This window comes from Gallinula chloropus (genome assembly GCF_964237585.1).
Source record: "Gallinula chloropus genome assembly, chromosome: Z".
In the NCBI taxonomy this organism is placed as follows: Eukaryota; Metazoa; Chordata; class Aves; order Gruiformes; family Rallidae; genus Gallinula; species Gallinula chloropus.
In genome coordinates, this window is record NC_140089.1 from 13,816,454 (window position 1) to 13,837,569 (window position 21,116).

The following is a 21,116-nucleotide window of genomic DNA, read 5'->3' on the forward strand; positions in this document are numbered from 1 at the left end:
TGGGGCTGTAAGGGTAAAATGAATGTAGGTCACTTGTTTGTTTCCATCTTGTATTGAAAATGGTGGTGATAGTGTGCTCCCGGTTTCAAGCCCTGAGCTTGGCAACTGGATAAGCATTTCAACATATGGGGTGTCGTGTAAAGAGCTCTTTCTTACCTTTGTTGGTCTCACTTGCACTTTGGTTCAACCTTGTAGTTGAACCAGCTCAAGTTTAGGTTCAGTATTTATCCCATGCAGTTTGGGGCAAAAGAGTGATTTTCACTGTTGGTTTAGGTGGGTTGTTTTTTTTTTTCCTTCCAGGATTTTGTTTCTCCTTAAACTAGTAGATTTTTCCCTCTTAAATTTTTTTTTTTAGAGTGGGGTCTGCACATCCTGCTGTGGCTGACTTCCCACACCTGGGCTTGCTGCCAGCAGTGTCAGAGGTCCAGTGAGTCACAGGAAGCACTGGGTTGCTTAGGCAGTGAGGAGGCTTTTTGCATGTTTTCTCGATCTGGTGATATTGCCACAGGATACAAGCAAGATACTGTTCTGCTTGGCACAGTGTGGAACAGCCCCCATGAGCGGCAGCACCCTTGGGCATCTCTTTGACAAGATCTTTTCAGCTGTGCTGTTTGTTGCACAGGATGGCGACTGCTGAAGTGTGGGTTCTGAAGAAGCATTTTGAGGGCTTTCCCCAAAAGGGAGACTTCGAATTGAAAAAGATAGAGTTGCCAAACCTAAAGGATGGAGGTAAGTGGAATGCCACCTGGTTTTCTTTCTTCTGGAGGTTATCTGGTTGCTGATGAATGCCTGTGTGTCTGTAGAATTGTCAGTACATTTGGCTGGATTTTTGAACATGGGTTGGGATGATTTGTGGCAAACCATGCACCTTAATGAGAAGGGTGATTGCTCAGTAATGTGGGTGCTGATGAGTTTGGTGGGTTTTAAGACATACTGCCTTCTGATAACACTCTCAGAAACAGCGGCTGAGCACTTCTACTAACTCCAGCGTGCAGCAGCTGCAACGTGTCTTTCACAGTCTCATGCTGCCTAATCACATGTGGTGCCTATTAGCAAAGGCATTCAAATGTGTGTGCAAATAAAGCTTATTGGAGATAATTGCTGAAGTGGTATGTCCTCAATATCCACAGCCACAAGGGAACAGAATATAATTTTATTTAGAAAGAAAGAAATAAACCATGACACAGACCAAAAGAGATAACTATAGTAAAACCCAAACATGTTTTACTGGTGAAAAATATTCATCTACTTTGTTTTGCAAAACTCCGTGGAGAAAGCTGGAGGAGATAACTCTAGGAGTAGGTGCTCCCTTTGCTTTTTTCATTTTTGTACTGTTGTCCCCAAAAATGGGATCCTTGCTCAGTATAAAATGCCAATTCACATACAGGGTCTAGGTATTTGTTTATCTCATGCCTGGGCAGACATGGCTGCTAGGTGGTAATTCCACAAATATAACACAAAGGTTACCCCTTAGATTGTATATTAATACAGTGCAGAGCATTAATTTTGGCTGTTAGTCACATCTTCTAAACTACAATTGGTTAACTCTTTGCTTGCTTCGATTTAAAGATACTGTACCACCTAAATTCACTTGAATGTTCAGTAAGTAGGGGTCTTTTTCTCTGGGGAGGGGGTTTATTCAGCACTGGAGATGTGGTTTTCATATTTATGAGACAATTCACTCCAAGGATACCAATTAGAGGAATTTCACTGACTTTCAAGGATGTACATAGTTTTGTTTTTAATAACTGCCTCTGTTTAAAGTTGCCTTCCTACTTCTTATTTAAGTATACCTTGTTCTGAGATAAGTTGTGGTGGTATTTACACAATTAAATAGGGTATGAGAGATATTAGTGGTGTTTAACTGAATCAGCTAGGCACCAGTAACATTAATTATGTTTTGAAGCAGCTAGGTACCAGTTAGACTTCTACTGGAAAAAGGCATCAGCTAGGTATTGATAGGGATGGTTGTGAGGATAGTGCTGGAGGAGAACAGAGTGACTGGGGTGTGAGTGAGCCTGTCTCTAGGAGGTCTTAAGGCTGGTGTCAGTGCAGGCTGGTATTTCATTTTAAGAAGTAACAAGGCATCCAACATCTGGGGTTTTTTTGCCAGTGTTTGCCTGTTGCATTTGACCTGTTGTGACAGTGAGAGTGAGTGATTAAAAAGAGGGAGAAAAAAAGCCATGGGTTTTGTTCCTGTGTTTCTCTGTTTTGAAGAGGGTAGGAATATGATCACTTGTTTTATGCAATAGCTGTTGATAAAAGAGTGAACCTTGATATTTGACTTCATGTGGACACCTGCACCGTGCTGCCTTAAACCTCACCCCACCACTTGTCCTTTACAACATTTATTCCACTTCAGCAGGCATGCAACAGAAATTGCTTTAAAGTATTAGTTATTTTTACAACTTAAAGCTTGTGAAGGTGTCTGCTTCTTGCATATACTTTTAAGGGTTTTCATAGCATGTGTACTTGCACCAGTCCCCCAGGCTCAGACTGCTCCACTCTGGTCCCCCACAGAGTCACAAGTCCCCCCAGCAAACCTGCTGGGCCTCTGTCCACAGGCTGCAGGTTCTGCCAGGAGCTTGCCCCAACACGGGTCACAGTGTCTGCCACATGTCTCACCTGCTTCAGCGTGGGGCCTCTCCACAAGCTGCAGGTGGGGTCTCTGCTCCCCGTCTTCTGCCCTGGGCTGCAGAGGAACACCATGGCTTTCTCCATGGGCTGCAGGGGAATATCTCTCTCTGGCACCTGGGGCACATCCTCCCGCCACTTCTTCCCTGGCCTTGGTGTCTGCAGAGATTCTTACATCTTCTCATTCCCTCCTCTGGTGGCAAAAAGTGTCCACTTCTGGTTTTTTCCCTCATAAATGTGCTTCCCAGGGGTGCTGTGACCATCGCTGATGGGCTCTGCCTTGGTCACCAACAGGTCTGGCCTTGAGCCTGGCTGGTATTTTGTTGGGCATAGGGAAAGCTTCTAGCTGCGTCTTCTAGGAGGCAGAAGCCACCCCTTCGTCCCCCCTCCCCTTCTCCACCAGAATCCTGCCATACAAAATCACAACATCCCCCCAGCAAGAAGAGCCCAATAACTCCATTCTAAAGTAAAACTTTTAAAAGAAGATGGACTTTAATGCTGTGTTAGGTGGCTGTGACTGTACTTCTTGCTCGCTCTCGAGTAATGGAAGAACATTTTTATCTGAATATATTGTAGCTTGTACCAGCCAGACCACTGCAGAAAAGGCAATGAAAAGTATTATTAGGTGGAGATGAACAGCTAACACTGCTCTGTAAACGAGAATTTAAATTAGAAGGTATTTAACAGCATGCTTCACAACTAATGGCATTAGAGATAGTAAGGTGGATTTAGGGCACCTGGAAAAGTTCACCTAGAGCGATGTGAGAAAAGAGATAGTAATTAAAAGTGTCTTTAGGAGCAGCACAATGATAACCCAGACAAAGCTAATGAAGGTAGTAGTTGCTTCTGGTAGTTTTTCCCTAAAGGATGATGGGATGGGATGTTTTTGAGCTGTCAGGAGTTCCTCTTGCTTTACTGGAAAGACTGACTTGTGGAAATTACTCTTTACAGCACTGCTAATGCCCAGGAATTAATTTTGTCTTTTGTTGCAGAGTTGCTGCTTGAATCAGTGTTTCTCAGTGTTGATCCTTACATGAGGTATATCTCTTCTTCTTTTTAAATTGCTGACTAAAATACCTCATTTGATCTCCCATGTAAACCTCAAAGGGACATGTACTGGGAGCACCCCTGTTGCTAGAATCTCAGATACCTTTGTCTGTTTTTCTTATAAAATGTGTGTATATTTAAAGACTGCCAATATGAAGCTGTGCCAGATTTAAGATAATTAATGATGCTGCAGCCTTACACTTTTCTTGGACTTTGTGTTGTTCCTTGCCATGTCTCTTCCACTGAAATGTACACCACTCAGATGAAACTGCAGCTGTTTTGCAGTTACTCCTTCACTTATCTTAGCAATTTTGTACTTAAGAATACCTGTTCTGAGTAGAAAGTTGCTACTATGCCCATGTTAATAGCTGGTAGTTCAAACACAGGTACACTGGGTAGTTTGAAGAAGGCTGGTTGATCCTATTGTCAGAGATTGTTTGTCCTTTCAGCCTTCTTGTAGTGGTGGACCAGACTGGGAAGATTAATGTTAGTGTGTCCCCAACAGGTGTAGGCCAGTATTTGATCAAGAAGAGGGGCTCAAGTAGCCAGCTATAGAAAACAATCAGTTCTGTTATTACAATGACAAGATCTTTGTGATCTCTTTATCATCAATGCTTATCCTGTCTTTCGGGTCAGAGAGTAGCTACTGCTTCAAGGGGTATCTGCAACATCACTGAAGTTGTTTACAGTAAGCCATCTCTGCCTGTGTTACAGACCCTACAGTCGCAGGGACATGAAGGAAGGGGACATAATGATAGGCACACAGGTTGCCAGGTAAGAGCTTCAGTTCTTGTTATCCGTACAAGTGGCTGGCATTCAAGACATCTACACACTGCATTAGCTATTCTCAACTTGAGTCTATACAGTTCTGCAACTGTATTCTTATCTGTAATTGTTTGGAATGTGTTTTCCTTCCAGGAACCTCTTTTGACATATTGGAAAGCATTTAGGCCTCTGAACTTTCTGTATGTTATTTCCAGTGATAATGTTTTCAAAGGAAATTTTTACAAGTGGAAGCATGAAAGACTGACCTTGGTACTTGCCATAAGTGTCATCTTCACATTTTAAAATCTTATGTGCTGGTAATTGCATACCCAAAACAATGCATGTTATCTACTCCACCTGAGAATCATGGATGAATGGTTCGAGTTGGAAGAGACCTTAAAGACCACCTGATTCCATCTCCCTGCCCTCACCATGGTCAGGGGCACTCTCCACTAGCCCATGTTGCATAAAGCTCCATTCCACCTGGCCTTGAACATATCTAGGGAAGGGGTGTCCACAGTTTCTCTGAGCAATTTGTGCCAGTGTCTCCTCACCTTCAGTAAAGATTTTTTCCTTATATCTAATGTAAATCTTTCCCTCCTTCAGCTTAAGGTCATTACCCGTTATTCTGTCACTACATGCCCTTGTAAACAGTCCCTCTCCAGCTTCTGAGCACCTCAGCATCACCTAAGATACAGCTCTAGGGTTAATTAACCTAAAATCCATGTTTTCCCAAGCTTGTGGTGACTTAGTTACACAGATGTTTCCCTTTGTCAGCTTGTTTCTGCTGTGTTGCCTCTAAGTTGCCTCCAAAGAACATCTGTAGTTTTTGATCCTTGTGTTTCTCTGAAGGAACACAAGAGGTCTGGGATAAATTAACAACCAAGCCAATTGTTGAACAGGAGGCCGCCAGCATTTCAAGGTTGCTTACCTACCTCTTCCCAACATAATTTTCTCATTGGGCTAAGAAAGTTCAATTTTCATTTGCCATAGAGACACACTGTAAGTAAGAGCTTCTCTGTTATTAGATACTCTCTTCTGGTTTTGTTACTCCATTAGGTTCCATCTCCAGGATCTTCATTCAGCCTTTAAATGAGCTGCAGGTCATCTGTGAAGGGAGCTGTTTGTTACAGTCTGTCTGTGATTTCTTGCTTTTCTACCCTTTAATCTTGATGTCCTCTTTCCTGCCTTCTAACTCCCAGAAGGCTAGTCTGACTTCATACACAGTGGTGCTAGGTTGTAGGCAGGGCTGAGTCTAGAATCATCTTGCTCAGTATTTTCCTGGTGATGAGAGAGTGTAGACAGTTCAGGAAAGATGTCTGAAGCCTTACAACAAAGGCAGGTATGGGATAAATGTCCTGATGTGAAATATTTCTTTTCTACTGCATCACAGGACAACAGGAATAAAGGATAGAAGAGTCAGTAGTGATTTGCCTCTGAAAGGGTATTCTATTTCTCTTTTTTCTTCTTCTCTTAAACAGGATTATAGAAAGCAAGAATCCTGCTTTCACGGTGGGGACCTTTGCTGTGGCTAGAAGAGGCTGGAGAACTCACTTCATCTCTGATGGGAAAGACCTACAACTCATTCCTTCCAGTTGGCCGGAATCAATCCCTAAATCTCTGGCTCTTGGGACAGTTGGCATGCCAGGGTGAGTTTCAAGATGCAAAGGCAACTACCCCTGGAATTTGATGTTTCTGCCTGTCTGTGTGATCTTTTTCCCTTGCCTTTTTCTACCACCATGTTGTCTATGGATAATGATAAAAATCATGTGTGCCCCCAGATGCCTTTACCCTGTAGAAAGCTTGAAATTTGGCCCATCCTCTAGATCAGGGGAGATTTGCCTTGGAGATTACAACTCCTAAGGGAGAAGCATCATAATAAGGTAGGAGAAGGATTCAGGAACGGCTAGAAAGAATACAGTTCAATCTGAATTAGCCTCAATGGAATGACTGCCACCTGAAGTAAGCACTAGGTGAAGTAAGGATCTAGGTGATCCTGCTCTGGCAGGGGGGGTTGGACTAGATGACCTGGACAGGCTGGAGAACTGGGCAGTAAGAAACCAGATGAGGTTTAATCAAAGCAAGTGTTGAGTGTTGCACCTGGGAAGGAATAACCGCTTGTATCAGTACAGGCTGGGGGATGACCTGCTGGAGAGGAGCTCTGTGGAGAAGGACCTGGGGGTCCTGGTGGATGACAGGTTGGCCATGAGCCAGCAGTGTGCTCTGGTGGCTCAGAGAGCCAGTGGGATCCTGGGGTGCATCAGGAGGAGTGTGGCCAGCAGGTCGAAGGAGGTGATCCTCCCCTCTACTCTGCCCTGGTCAGGCCCCACCTGGAGTATTGTGTCCAGTTCTGGGCTCCTTGGTATAAAAAGGACAGGGATCTCCTGGAGAGAGTCCAGAGAAGGGCTACAAAGATGATTAAAGGATTGGAGCATCTCCCCTATGAGGAAAGGCTGAATGAACTGGGGCTGTTCAGCCTTGAGAAAAGAAGACTAAGAGGGGATCTGATCAATGTTTATAAATATCCAAAGTGTGGGTGTCCTGGTTTTGGTCAGGATGGAGTTAACTTCATTTGTAGCAGCGGATGGAATGCTGTGTTTGAGAGTTAAAATGGGAGCAGTGCTGATAACACCCTGATGGTTTTAGTCCTTGACTGTCTGACAGCAACTTTCTCAGCTCTTTGTATTTCTCTATTCATGAAAAAGGAGGGGTGAAGCCAGGACAGGTGACCCAACTGACCAAAGAGAGTATTCCATGCCAATTACATCCTGCCCAGGATATCGGGGGGGCTGACAGGAGGAAGAACAGGGGCGGCTCCGGGACGCGCAGTTCGTGGGGGACGGTCAGGTTCTGGGACGGCTCTGGGTGGCACAGCCTGAGTTGTGTGGTTTGGTGAGAAACTGCATTGTGTATCAACAGCTTCATATATTTTGCTTTGAAGTCCTGTTAGCATTGTTATATTGTATCTTTCTGCTATTCTAGTAAATTATCCTTATCCCAACCCACGGGCCTTTTAGTTTCTTGGTTTTGGGGATATTTTCCCCTTCCTTTTCCCTTCCCTTGCATCTCACCCCCCCCCCCCTTCCCTCTTCCCCTGCTCTTCTCCTTTAAGGAGCTGGCAGCTGCGTGGATCTCGGCTCTCAGCTGGGGTAAAAGCACGACAGTGGGACACAGGGGGAACTGGCCAGCCCCTTTTCAGTGGTCTGTGGAGACAGGACAAGGGGCAATGGCTGCAAGTTGGAGCACAGGAAGTTCCTCACCAATCTGTAGAAGAACTTTTTTACAGTGAGGTTGACAGAGCCCTGGGACAGGCTGCCCAGGGGTGTGTGAAGTCTCCATTTCTGGAGATATTCAAGACCTGTGTGATATGTCCTAGGGAACCTGCGTTGTCAGGGCGGGGGGGTGGACGTGATGATCTCTTGAGATCCCTTCCAACCCCTACGATTCTGTGATTCTGGCCTAGTCTGCCTCTGCACACTGTGTTCTTCTAGTATAACAGTACTTCCAGAATTGCCTCCAAAATTGCAGCAAAATAGAGGTAATTTAACTTTCACCACAGGAGGCAGAGCTGCTGTGCTTTGGAATCTCTATTTACTACTACATTCTCTCAGTCCTCTTCTCTCATTTTTTCTCTCTTTCTCTGTAGTTTGTATGGGAGATCAGGACTTGGTCAGTCTTGTTGACACAGAAAGCTTTCAAAATCTTTGTAACATTGTGTGTGATGTACAGCTCAGATTTTATTTTGCCATAGGCAAGATGCATATTTTTCCAGACAGCTGCTAGATGGATTCAGTTTACCCTTTCAGTTAGGACCAAGTTAGGAAGCTTTAAGCTTGAATTTAGAACCTAGAAGAAGAGTTTGTTCAGAATCTGGGCCAGTTGATTGCATTGCTTTAGGAAGCTTGCAGAGCTTGATGACATTCTGTATTTATACGAATAGTGGAATGTGCTTGAGCTAAACTTCAGCTCTTTCTACAGATTCCTATTCACCCAGTAGCCATACTTGTGCACAGTAGTCTCTCAGGAGCACTGTGCTCATCAGTTCAGCAAGGTATTGCAACTGTTTTTTTCTTTTTCTGACATCTTTGATTTGTTATGAGTATCATTTGACCTTAGTCTCAATCTGGTGGATACCAACTGGCTACTGAGCTGGGATTTACTCTCTCTTCAACTGTCTAGCAGACTTGCCACCTTACAGAGTTTTGTCTGTGTTTCTCTTTTCAGCTAGTGAGCGTAAAGAAAGCTTTTTTTCACATAAGGTGGATGTCTGCCACAGCTTCCTGTTTGTGTATCTATGTGGCGACTGGCAATGAGCAACACGCAATTCGATACAAATTTTAGGTGAAATTTATTGGGTGAAATCACACAGATTATATACTTCTATTACTAGAAACATGACAAGCTAAAAAATTGCTAATTGGTTACACACACTGTTTACACCCTACTGATTGGCTAATGGTTATAACAAGTTCTGATAAACATATCTTATAGCTAAATATCATTAGTTTACCTTTTATGCCTAAAAGCATTGGCACACCGGCTGTTTTGATCATCTTATTATGGCTGGTTCTTAACATGTTCCATTACTCCCAAGTACCTTCCCATAACTACTTCTTGGTTTAAGGTAGCCTGTACCCCTATCATCATGACCACTGTGTTTTGAGAATAAAGTTTCTCTCACCATGAGTAACTTTTCCTGTCTCATGGGAACAGGAGGATATTGTCAGAGCCTAAATTTTGGGAGAAGAGAGCTAGGCCACTAGCAAGCCTGCTGTCTTCCCCGACAATTCCCCCTTTTTGTATTTGTGTTACAAAAACTGCCTGTAGAGATTTCTGCTCTTATGAATCAATTCAGAGTGGTCTGATACAGCACATACCCTCAGAGTCCTTATACCCATGACCGTGTGCCAAAAGCAAGAAACAACCAACAGCAGCTCTGTTTTGCAAAGTAGTATATCTCACACTATCTACATCAGTAAGCAGGCCACTAAGATCAAGAGATATAGCATTGGTTTGTTTACTCAGCTAACAGCCTAAGTTTGTTAGTTTCTTTAATGCAGTAGCAGCTGCTACCCCAGGGGCCAGCACTGATTTGCCCAAGCTGACGTTTTGCAGACTCAACTCGGATCAATGTGATCAAGTGCTGAGCTCCTTCATTGAAACACACACAGAGCTTATATAGGTTACTATATCACTATACGAGTTACATTACATTGCTATTGCTTAGATTTTCTATTCATGTGTCTCACTATTGCTAATAAATGTAAGAGAGTAATACCATTTCCCAAAAACACTAGCATTTGCATGAATCTGGGTGCTATGTGGCAGTGGAAGCCCCACCAGACATGTTTGAAATGGCTGTTCTGGCATCGCCAGTGATGCACAGAAGGTTGTCTGGTTTAGTCCTCCAGCCAGAGTCACCCATATATTCATGCTGCTCCATGGCATCAGATGGGTAGGATGGTAGAAGGAGGCGCCATTCCCTGCAGTTGCTGCCAGAGTCAGGAGTGTCAGGAGTATTCGGGTGTAGGTAACATCTACTTCTCGCCTCGTGCAGGCAGCCACTATTGTACGTGATCTTAGGCTGTGCGGAAGTCACTATTTCACTAATTTACAGGTATATTTCAAAGACTGTTAAATAGTTCAATATGTACCATAGCTAAACTCAAGTCCACCGTGGCTGCACTTGGAACACTTGACTTCAGTCACTGGGATCAGAATCTTGTCCTGGTTTATGCAGACTTCTTTTCTTCTGGATCCACGGCTTTATCCACTTGACTGGTACCCACTTGGTTCCCGCATCTGTAATGACACAGGCAGATCTCCTTCCCCAAGTTAGTACCTGTAGCTTCACTTGTTACTAACACCTGACATAGTGACTTTTTTTGATCCCTTCCAAATCTCCTTTTAAACCTACTCCGTGTTTCACCATTGGAGGTACCAAGCTGCTTTGTGGCAGACTTGAATAGTTCAAAACATAAAGAGCTTTGTTTAATCAATCATAAAGAGCTTTGTTTAATCAATCAGCTGGAGAGATGTCCTTCTCTCCCCCTTTTTGTTTGTGAAGCAAACGCTTGAAAGTTTGATTCATACATTCCACCATGGCTTGGGCTGTGAGCGAACGCAGTGTCCCTGTTACATGGGTAATGTCCCGTAACTGGAAGAAGGTTTGTGTTGCCTGTGCTATATATCTTGGGCCACTGTCGGTTTTGATTTCACGGGGTACCCCAAGTGCTGCCATGGCAGAGCGCACGTGGCGTTGGACGTGTTTACTAGATCCCCCCGTTTGTGCAGTCGCCCCACACTGCCAGAGGAAAAAGTATCTATACAAACATGGACATACTTTGCCGGCCAAATTCTGGGACATGCGTAACGTCCACTTGCCAGACTTCTAGTGGGCCTGTGCCATGAGGATTGATGCCGGGGGCAAGGCCACTGGTGAATCGCTGACAGTCCAGGCACGACTACAATCCCTTTAGCCTCAGCAACCGACAGGTGGTATTGTTGTTGAGGTACCTTGGCAGATTGATGAAAGAATTCATGCGATCTCCGAGCCTGTGCCCAGCAGTCTGCTGAGGGAGCAGCCCATGCTGGTGCTTCCAAGCAGTCTGCTCCTGCACCACCTCCTCCCTTTAGCAAAGCCACTAAAGGTTCCAATTCCCTATTCGTAATGCCACACAATGGTCTAACCCAGTTAATACCTCTGAGCAGCTTTTGAACATTATTCAAAGTGCTGACCTCAGCTTGGATATCAATCTTTTGGGATGTTATGGTACTTTCATCAATCTGCCACCCCAGATATTTCCACACTGGCTTGTTTTGAATTTTCTCTGGAGCAATCTGTAACCTTTTGCTTTTCAAATGCACTGTTAACTCATGAATCAAACTTTCAAGGTTAAAATTTTTCCCCACAATCAGCATATCATCCATGTAATGATAAAAGATTAGATCAGGATGCGCTTTTCATACTGGAGCAAGTGCCCAGGCTACATAAGTCTGGCACGTAGTTGGTGAATTTTTCATGCCTTGTGGAAGCACTACCCAATGGTGCCTTTTCATAGGTTCATTTTTGTTTATAGTAGGGGCTGAAAAAGCAAATTTTTCGTAATCATCAGGGTGTAAAGGAATAGTGAAAAAACCCAATCTTTTAAATTAATTATTAAAACGTTCCAATTTTTAGGTGTCCTGTTCGGAGATGGCAGACCGGGTTTGCAAAGCTCCCGCATCTGCCATTGCGTCATTGACTTTTCTTAACGCGTGCAACAAGCGCCATCTACCGCCCTTTTCAGGAATGGCAAATACAGGCGTGTTCCACGGACTCGGGGAAGGCTGGGTATGCCCTTTGGTCAGTTGCTCCTGTATTAAATCTCGTAAGTGGGCAAGTTCAATTTAATTTAGTAAGCGGCCATTGATCGACCCCAACGGGGGGTTCTGATTTCCAGGTTAGTTTTAAAAGGGGGTTGCCCACTTCCAATGGCCGCCATCAAAACCCCTTCTGCTTAGTAACCGATCTTGCTCCTAGTAGTCTAAGCGCATCCCTCCCCAACAAACCAACAGGAACCTGCATGACATACAGACGAACACTGCAAACCCACCCGCCAGACAAATGACATTGCGAAACACGAGCACTGATTTTTGGAGCCTGCATATTCCCCCCACCCCCATGACGGTTGCTCCTGGCCCGTAGACTCAAACCCCCCCTCCTCCCCCCGCAGCGGTTCGTAGCAGTAGGCAGCGCTGCGTGAAACGGGACTAACTGCCCAGTTTTTGTCCCGTCTGCTGTTATATACTGCCGGGTTAGGGGTCCGTACCAGGATCTGAATGCAGCCCGTGAAATCAGAGTCAATGCCTGCGGGTAGCGCACAAAGTCCTCTTTTTGTAATAGACGATGTTCTGAGTAACAGGGTGGTAAGATTATAACCGAGGGGTCCGTGCATGTCAGTGGGGATACAGGTTACCTGAGAGTTGACCGAAGTTACTGCTGTTTCTGGTGCTCCGGCGCTCTCTCTGGTGGCGTGGGCGACGTTGCCTGAGCGGCCGGAGACCCTCTTGGTGTCGGCGTGCGGGATCTCACCGCCATCGGTCTCCAGCTTCCCTGCACTGCGTCGTAGTTTGGGGTTGGGGGTCGGCGATTGTAGCCTCTCGTAGGCGGTTTGTTGTTGCCATTAGAATGTCTCCATCCTGATCTGCACTGGGCTTTCGTGTGGCCGGGTTTCCCACAGTTATAGCACCGCGGACCCTGATCTCCCTTCCCCCTGGTCGCTGGCACAGCCGTGCCTCCGGCCTGCGTGCCAGTCTGTTTGCAGGCATCCTTCATGTCAGCAATACTTGCAGTGCAGGGGAGTGCCTGCAAACGAGCTTTGCAGGCACTGTTAGCATTCAGCACTGCAAGAGACATGAGCAGAGCCTCACGTGCAGCGTCTGGAATATTAGCTTTATCAATGGTTTCTCTTAAGCGGTCCAGGAACCTGGCGTAGGGCTCGTCAGGCTCCTGGACTACTTTTGTATGAGGCAGCACAAACTTCCCATCCTCTGGGAGTAACCTTAATGCCTCTTTGGCCGCCTGGGCTGACTGCCCTAGAATCTGATAGTTTAATTGACTCTGCATGTGAGTGTCAGCAAATGGCCCAGCTCCGATCAACATATCAAGAGTTGCTATTCTAAGTGGATCCCCCTCAGGTCTACCTACATTTTGCACAGCAAGGGTAGAACAGATATCCTGCCAACGAGATTGCCAGAGCATTTCCTGCATGGGGGTGAGTAATAAAGACATTAAGTGCCTGGAATCACATGGAGTCATAAGATAAGAGGCAAAGATATTAGTAATAAAGCTTTGAGTGTAAGAATTTGTTAGCCCATAATGTTGTATTGATTTACGGGCTTCTTTAATAATTTCCCATTTCAGCGGCTCCCAAGCTCTCCTACTATTATCATTCGGCTTCCCCAGTATTACTACATTTGCCTCAGGGAGAAATTTCCCTTCAATTAGCGCATTTTGAATAACACCCTTGCAACGATTTGTGACTTCCGAGCATGGTACCAGCTCTCCACCTCCCACCGCCCCCAGCTCGTCCCCAAAGTCCCCTTCAGTTTTAAGCAAAATACCCTGATTTAAGCATTTTTCGCGTTCGGACGCCACCTTACGTTCCCCGACTCCGTCGGCTGGTCTCTCCGGAATCTCTTGGTCACTGGGGGGCGGTGGTACATCGTCAAGTTCACCGGGCGGCGTGCGCGGCGGCAGCGGGCATTGAGACGGAGCAGGTTCCTGATGTAGCGGCTGAGCAGGCGGATGCTGGCCAGGCAGATTCTGGACCGTGTCCGTGGGGCTTTTGTCCGTGTCCGTGGGGCTTTTGTCCGTGTCCGTAGGGCTTTTGTCCGCGACCGCAGGGCTTTTGTCCGTGTCCGTAGGTTCTGGAGGTGCCGCGGGGGCAACGCTCACCAGTGCGTTAGTCGGTGTTTCTTGGTATTTGTAGTCTTTGGGGCTGGGGCGGGGAGGTCCTAGGACTGTGGCCTTAAACACTTGTGCAGCAGGGCATGCCGTTGCCGCGGGAGCTTTAGCGGCCGCCGTGGCAGCTTTCTGCTCCGCTTTTAGGCTTTCCACAATGAACATCACAAGTTCCCAAAGAGCAACAAGTCTCTTTCCTTCCCTCTCTCCCTTGCACATCACATCGCATAATTTATCCCCCATCCCTTGCCAGGTGTTTATGCTGAACACTAAGTCCGATTGGACTTGGACTCCGTGATCACGGCACCACCGCAGCAGACGCTCCAGCGTCGACTCACTGTATTTGATGCCCCTCTTGGAAAGGAGTTTTCTTAAAAAGCTGACTATAGCCCTGTCCTGGCTAGATAACTTATTCCCCATAGCTGTAACAACGGCTCACCTTCAGCCTGCTGCTGCAAAGTATTGTTTTCTCTCACGCGTCCTGGAGCGCTGCCCGGTCGCCGCGGGGATTTTTTCCAGCTGTCCTGTTTGGGAGTTTCTCTGAGTCCTCCGGTGGTGGTTTCAGGAGCTTGTGGGTCGTAGATTCAGGTGGCGTCGATCTCGGGATCACGTCGGGCTCGGCTCGGACCGGCAATGGGCAACACACAATTCGATATGAATTGTAGGTGAAGCCGGTTTTGGGGTGAAATCACCCAGGTTATATGGATTTGGCACTGCAAACGTGGCAAGCTAAAAAACTGCTAATTGGTCACACACACTGTTACACCCTACTGATTGGCTAGTGGTTGTAATGTCTTCTGATGAACGTATCTTATAGCTAAAGATCGTTAGTTTACCTTTGAGGTCTAAAAACATCCACACAACGGCTCCTTTGACCATCTTATTATGGCTGGTTCTTAAAGTGTTCGTTAGTGCCAAGTTCTTTGTTTAGGGTAGCGAGTACCCCTATCATCAAGGCGACTATGTTTTGAGAACATGATTATCAAGTCCCGTTCAGCAAGAGTAACTGTCTCATGGAACGGGGGGGGGGGAAGAGTGCTAAGCTGCTTGCAAGCCTGCTGTCTTCTCCAACGTATCTATTTATTTCTGAGATGGGTGTAAAAAAAGCCAAATTAAGAAGTTAGGAAAATTTATTTCATAAAGAATTAGGAAAACTTAATCTTGTTCTGGTGATGGTGACATTTTGGTTCAATGTAGTCAAGTCAAATCTCTGTGTATGGTGTCTTTTGTTGCTCACTGAGCACTTTCATTTTCTTCACAGCCTCACTGCATATTTTGGTCTGCTGGAGGTCTGCAAGATGAAGCCAGGAGAGACAGTGCTGGTTAATGCTGCAGCTGGTGCAGTGGGCTCTGTGGTGGGGCAGCTCGCTAAAATTGGGGTGAGTGGCTTGAACTGTCCACACTTGCTCCTTGGGAGTCTCACCTGGGTGGCAGGGGAACAAAGCCATGAACGATCAGGACAAGCATCCCTGAAGTAAGCCTACAGTAAGGTCTTGAGATGGGAGAAGGTCCTGAAGGTGTAACAGAGTTAGCTGAATGTTTCCTAGAGCTCAAGAACTCATATGCTGATGACAGTCTGACTTCAAGTTGATCCCTCCATCTGGCACTCTGTGTCATCTGGTGTTGTGAGGAGATGGTTAGAAGTGTTTTTCTGTGTTCCTTGCAGGGTTGCAAAGTGGTTGGCTGTGCTGGCTCAGATGACAAGGTTGCCTATCTGAAGGAAATAGGCTTTGATGAAGCTTTTAATTACAAGACTGTTACATCTCTGGATGAAGCACTGCGTAATGCCTCCCCTGATGGCTACGACTGTTTCTTTGACAATGTGAGTTCAGAGAGAGGGCTTTTCTCTGAACAGACTCTCATTTCCTTGAACTACAGCAGGAACTTAGTATTGTGTACATCAGGAACTTGATACAGAGTTCCATCTAATTCATAAATGGTCTCTATAAGAGCTTACTGCTTTCATATTCCCTACCTGTGCTTATTTCTGCAGCTGACTTGGGCAGTAACAGAAAGAACAAAGGCTGAAAGGCAAAGCTGTGTTGTTGGCAGTGTTTGTGAATGAAGAGAAAAGGTTTTTCTCTCTGGAAAGTATGGCATGTTTTGAGGCAGTGAGAGTCACAGGGAACATTTAACTTATGCTGAATGGAGAGAGCTCTGGTCCGTTCCTGGCCTCACCTTGGACCAGAGGTGCTTCTCTGCTGTTGCTAGAAGGGGTGTGAGCATGGAGGACCCCACATTACATTGTCCAGGTGGTTACACCAGTACCTCCTGTAAACAAAACAGTTTGCAAAGCCCATTTGTGAAATTGCTGGAGTGGCCTGTAGAGGGTTTCTCACCTCTCTGAAGGACTGCTGGAGTTAACAGGGGCTGTGGACTGTTTTTCATAGGCTGTTTGAATGTGACCATCTTGCTTTGGAGGCTGAGAGAGTTTAACAGTACAGATGCAGTCAAACCATGTCAGTCCACCTTCATGGCAGAGAACAAGTCCTGGCTTTTTTAATTTCCTAGTATATCTAATGTATACATTATACCTGATAATACAATACCTGGCACTGGGTATTAGCTGAGATACTGGCCTAAAACTCTCTGGCTAGGTACCTGGCTTAAAAAGCAGCCATCATCACCCCTTTAGCATGTCTTTCAGCAGTATGATGACACTGTGTGGGATGATCCAGGGATGGTGATGTTCCGTGTGGATTGCAGTGCACCCGCCTTGCCCTGGCAATCCACATGAATGTGTGCTGCCAGGGCAAAGTGCTTGTTCCTGTAGCAGGAGCTCCTTGTTGCTTTGCCTTTACCCTTATAAATGCCGTGTTCCTGCTTTTAAGGTCTTAAATAGGTTTTATGGTCATGTTTGTTTCTTTCCCTCTCACTTCCAGCTTCTGTGCAGAACTTTCTCACAGCTTTTCTGTCTTAAGAGCTTCTAAGTACAGCACACCCCTACCTGGGAGAAGAGAATCACCAGGATATGAAGAAGTAAAAGGGCAGACTGGTGTGGAGGAAAAGGAGAGGTGATGCTTCTCTGTGCCCCCAGACATGCCCCTTAGGAGCAGAGATCTAAGGTCAAGTCCTGCCCACTGCTTCCAAACCAAATGTTGCGAAGCAGGTTTAGATTTAAAACTGATTTCTTGTGTTTGTAACTAATTTTAGTAGAGTGAGATCGAGTCCTCATAGATTTTGACTAAGTACAACAATTTCTGCAGTCTCTGTAGTAGTGGAACTTGCCTCTTTGGCCTTTAATTCAGCCTCTTGTTGCAGCAGGGCAAGGTTGGCAGGCTTTGGCAGTCAGCACCAGACACTGCGTTGTCTCTAATGCTGCACATGCTCTGTTCCCATAGGTGGGTGGAGATTTTTCCAGTATTGCCATCAACCACATGAAAAAATACGGAAGAATTGCAGTCTGTGGAGCCATCTCTCAGTACAATGACTCTGTGCCTCAGAAAGGTGTGGGCCTGCTTTCTTGTGCCTAAACTTATTTCCTATTTGGAGACAGTAGAAAGATGCAGTGGGAGTCTCTTAAGATTTTATTGGCTGTTTCCATATGATGATTTGTGTGTATGTATTTTGGGTAACTAACTGCTGCTCTGGGAGAGCGGGGAGTGTGACCATGCTCCTTGCATGCATATGTGCTCATTCTCCTTTGTTCACACTCCTGTTGGGTAGAGAACACCAGCTGATTAGAAGATTTCAGCTGCTGGTGAAGCTGCTGGGAAATGTAGCTGAGAAGAATATTGACTTTCAGTAGAATTAAGTTTTCCAAATTTGCCTTGTAGAGAAAATGGGAGGTATGAATTCTCTTTGAGAACTGACTGGCTTTGGACTGCCAGATCACTTTAAAAATTAGAGAGACTTTTGAGAATGAAGAGATTACACATTTTTATGACTGAATGAACTGTTTTTTCAGTGTGTGACATTTTTGAGATTTAGGAACAGTGTGAGAGCCTGGCAGGCTGTCAAGCAGGCTGTCAAAACAGCATTTCCAAGATCCAGCTGAGGACCCTCACATGAAACCGAAGCCATTTCTGAATGAAGCTGTTTTCAGTAGTGTTGGGTGTTTAGCCTCACAGCTTTATGGATGGTTTCTCTGGATGAATCCTTGGTCTTTTGTCCTGGAAATTCTGTTTGGAAAAAATAGCTGCTGCTTCTGGCTGGAACAAAATGGATTCAGTGGTCTTTACTGGCTACAAGCTGTCTTTATGCATTGGGCCTGACTTTAAATGGGACTGATACTGCAGGTGGTCTGCTGTCTCCTTCCTCTTGCAGGACCTTACGTACAAGTTCCAATGATCTTCAAAGAGCTTCGGATGGAAGGGTTTCTCGTGACCCGCTGGAACAACCGCAGGGAGGAAGGTCTGAAGGCACTGCTGAAATGGGTCGTGGAGGTAAAGAAGGGTCGTTTTCTGTAAGGTATACTCATGCCATAGCTTCCCTGTTTGCAAGGGGTTTCTTGACAGAGCTGTTGAGGTGAGACTCCAGCATGGTATTTGTCTTCCATTTGACTTGATCTTCGAGCCTTGTGGGGAACCTGAAAACGTCCTAAACGTGCTTGATGCCTTCTGCTCTGTTGAGACTTGCAATATTAGCTTGTGGACTTAGAAATATTCTGGGACACATGTAGGCTTTGAAAAAAAAATGCTTCCAGGGTAATTCAAAACACTTTTCAGGCAATGAAGAATTTCATATTTGGAGCAAGTCCTTTATTTCTCCTTCACAAGTCTCCTTTCACTTGTAGTGTTGTGCTGAAATTACTGGCAAGAATGGGTAGTTTTATGGAACTGGGAACTGGGCTTTAAAGGGACTTAGTAGGGAATTTCTTAAATTTTATTTTTCTAAATGGAGGCTGACTTCAACACTTGCTTCATTGCTATGAAAACTTGTGAGTGTGAGCACTAAATATTTAGAGGCTCTGGCCTTTATAAACATGAGGATTTGGGATGGCTCAGCTTTTGATCACTTGGATTTGCAATTCCATACTTTCCTATGCAATTCCATATTTCCCCAAAGCCAGACTGGTCTGGCTTTGGGGAAATAATCCCCTACCTGTCCATTGTTTGGGGGTCACATAGCACTAAATCAGTCCTGGTGCATTTTTTATAGCTGTTACCTTTGCTCCTTTTTATGCCTCCAAGCAGAAGGTCTTGTAACAAAAGCAGATCCTCACAACAGCCCACCTAGTTTTGCAAAGTTACCCCGCTGTGTGCAGATGAAACAAGCTGGAGAAAAATTGGTTGCAATTTAGTCTGCCAAGGATGGTAAAACCTAGGCAGCTGGTGAATGAAAACTCAGCAATTTCCTTTCTTCTCTTTGACAGGGAAAAGTGAAGTACCACGAACAAGTCACTGAAGGCTTTCATAACATGCCAATGGCTTTCATAGGAATGTTAAAGGGAGAAAATCTTGGAAAAGCCATTGTAAAAGTCTAAAGGTCACATATTCCTGGGGATCTGACGCAGGGGAATGTGATTCTGTTAAATGTTTTTAACTCATTAATCAAAAGGCAAGTGTCAGTCTTTTTGCTGGACGTTTGGTAATGATAACTTCTGTTAATAACTGGGCTAATAAATGTAAGTATGTGCCAATTGCTTTGCTCTTGAGGAACTTGAGTTGTTTCCCAAAGCTGCACAAAAAAGTGCCTTAAAATTGCCGAGCTTAATCAGAACTGTAACAGATTAATACAGTAGCTGCAATCTTTCTATGAGTTGACTTGTAGAAAGCAAAAGCAGTTCCAAAACCTTTGCCAGCTGATGGCACATTTGATGACTAATGTTTACCCATTGATTTGGCTCAGAATTCAGCAAAATGGATTAATATTTTAACCAGTATGAAGGTGCAAAGAATAGGCTGACAACACCTGATGGGTCCCAGCTTCCCCACTGGATGAATATTTTTATTCTATTTCCATCAGGACATGTGGTTAGTTATTCTGAGATTGTGGAAAGAAAAAAAATAATCTGTTAATGGATACTTGTGTTTATACTTCTGTTTGGGGAATGCCCTCCTCTTCACTTCCTTGCAGTTAACAGAGTGGCTAAAATATCATAGGCACTTACTTAACCCAGCAGATCTCAAAGTGCAGGTGGCATGGATAGGTCACTTATTTGAGTAATTTGGCCATTGGTATCTAAGCTTGGCTTTCCTGCAAGAGGAGATCAACATGCTGGCCCTACCTGAGTTAAATCAGTGTGTAGGACCCATGTGGTGCTGAATGAAGGAGACACACAGGTTAGCAACAATACATAGTTTAGATGTATTTAAAAAAACATAACTGGAACCTGTTACTACAGGATATAGGCAGGTATTGGAGGGGAATAGTGATCCATCTTCAACCACTGTGGAGGACCTCTTGCTTAACTGCTGGTCTGTGAAGAGGGATCCCATAATTGGCCTTAATGTCTCTGCAGGGCCCAGATAAGATGCTCTGTCTGACAACACCAGCAGATTGCTTACTTACGCTGTAGATTAGCTGATACTGGCTGAGTGGACTGAACAAAACACATCACAAAATACAGATTGGCTGGTCACTGGGGACATAAAGCATCTTGGCAGAAGCTGGGGAGAGGCTCTGGTGGCTTTATAGGGTTTTCTGAGGAGGATGAATTGCCATTTTGGGTTAGCTCCAGTGCAGGGGTTTCAACTGGCCTCTGAGAAGGAGCTGTGGATAAATACCACTGCACTGCATGGTGAATGGTAAACCAGAAAAGGGAGTTTGGTGTCAGTAGATCCGCTGTGCAGAGGTCTGCTGGTGTTTGGCAGCTTTTTATTGAAAATCTTTCAAGAGATTTGCAAGTCCTTAGAACAATTCAGTATTTAAGTCCAGTGGATTAATGATCTCTTGTTTCAAGTAAAGTTGTGATTTGGGAATGAACTAAAAATAGCCACATATTATTCCTGACCCATGGTCAGAGTTCCAGAGGATTTGTCAGTAGGAATAATCCTGTCTCAGCCTGCTTTCTCATAAAATACCCACCTGTACCTTCCCCTTGCTGTCTGTGTATGGATGTCATGCTTCATGAATTGCAGTAGATTTCACAAGGCTGTTTTGCCTCCAAAACATTCTTTTCTCTGCAAACTCACCCTGAACCTGCCTCACCTCTGAGCTTCACTGGGGAGCTATTTCCTCCTGAACTTCCAAGCTTTCTCTTACGCCCTGGCAACACTGCCAGCACATGGATAACAACAATTATATCCCTCATTGCCTGGCCCAGTCTGGCGGTCTCACAGTG

At 45.1% G+C, this 21,116-nt stretch overlaps 1 protein-coding gene across 1 annotated transcript; it reads left to right on the top strand.

Moving 5' to 3' along the window:
- The first annotated feature begins 548 nt into the window (after positions 1-548).
- PTGR1 (prostaglandin reductase 1) lies at positions 549-19,476 on the top strand. Its single transcript, XM_084278013.1, has 9 exons — positions 549-729; positions 3,627-3,672; positions 4,396-4,455; positions 5,928-6,095; positions 15,153-15,270; positions 15,558-15,713; positions 17,233-17,338; positions 18,158-18,276; positions 19,206-19,476. The coding sequence occupies exons 1-9, from the start codon at positions 624-626 to the stop codon at positions 19,314-19,316; spliced, it is 990 nt and encodes a 329-aa protein (XP_084134139.1). The 5' UTR covers positions 549-623; the 3' UTR covers positions 19,317-19,476.
- The last annotated feature ends 1,640 nt before the right edge of the window (positions 19,477-21,116 follow it).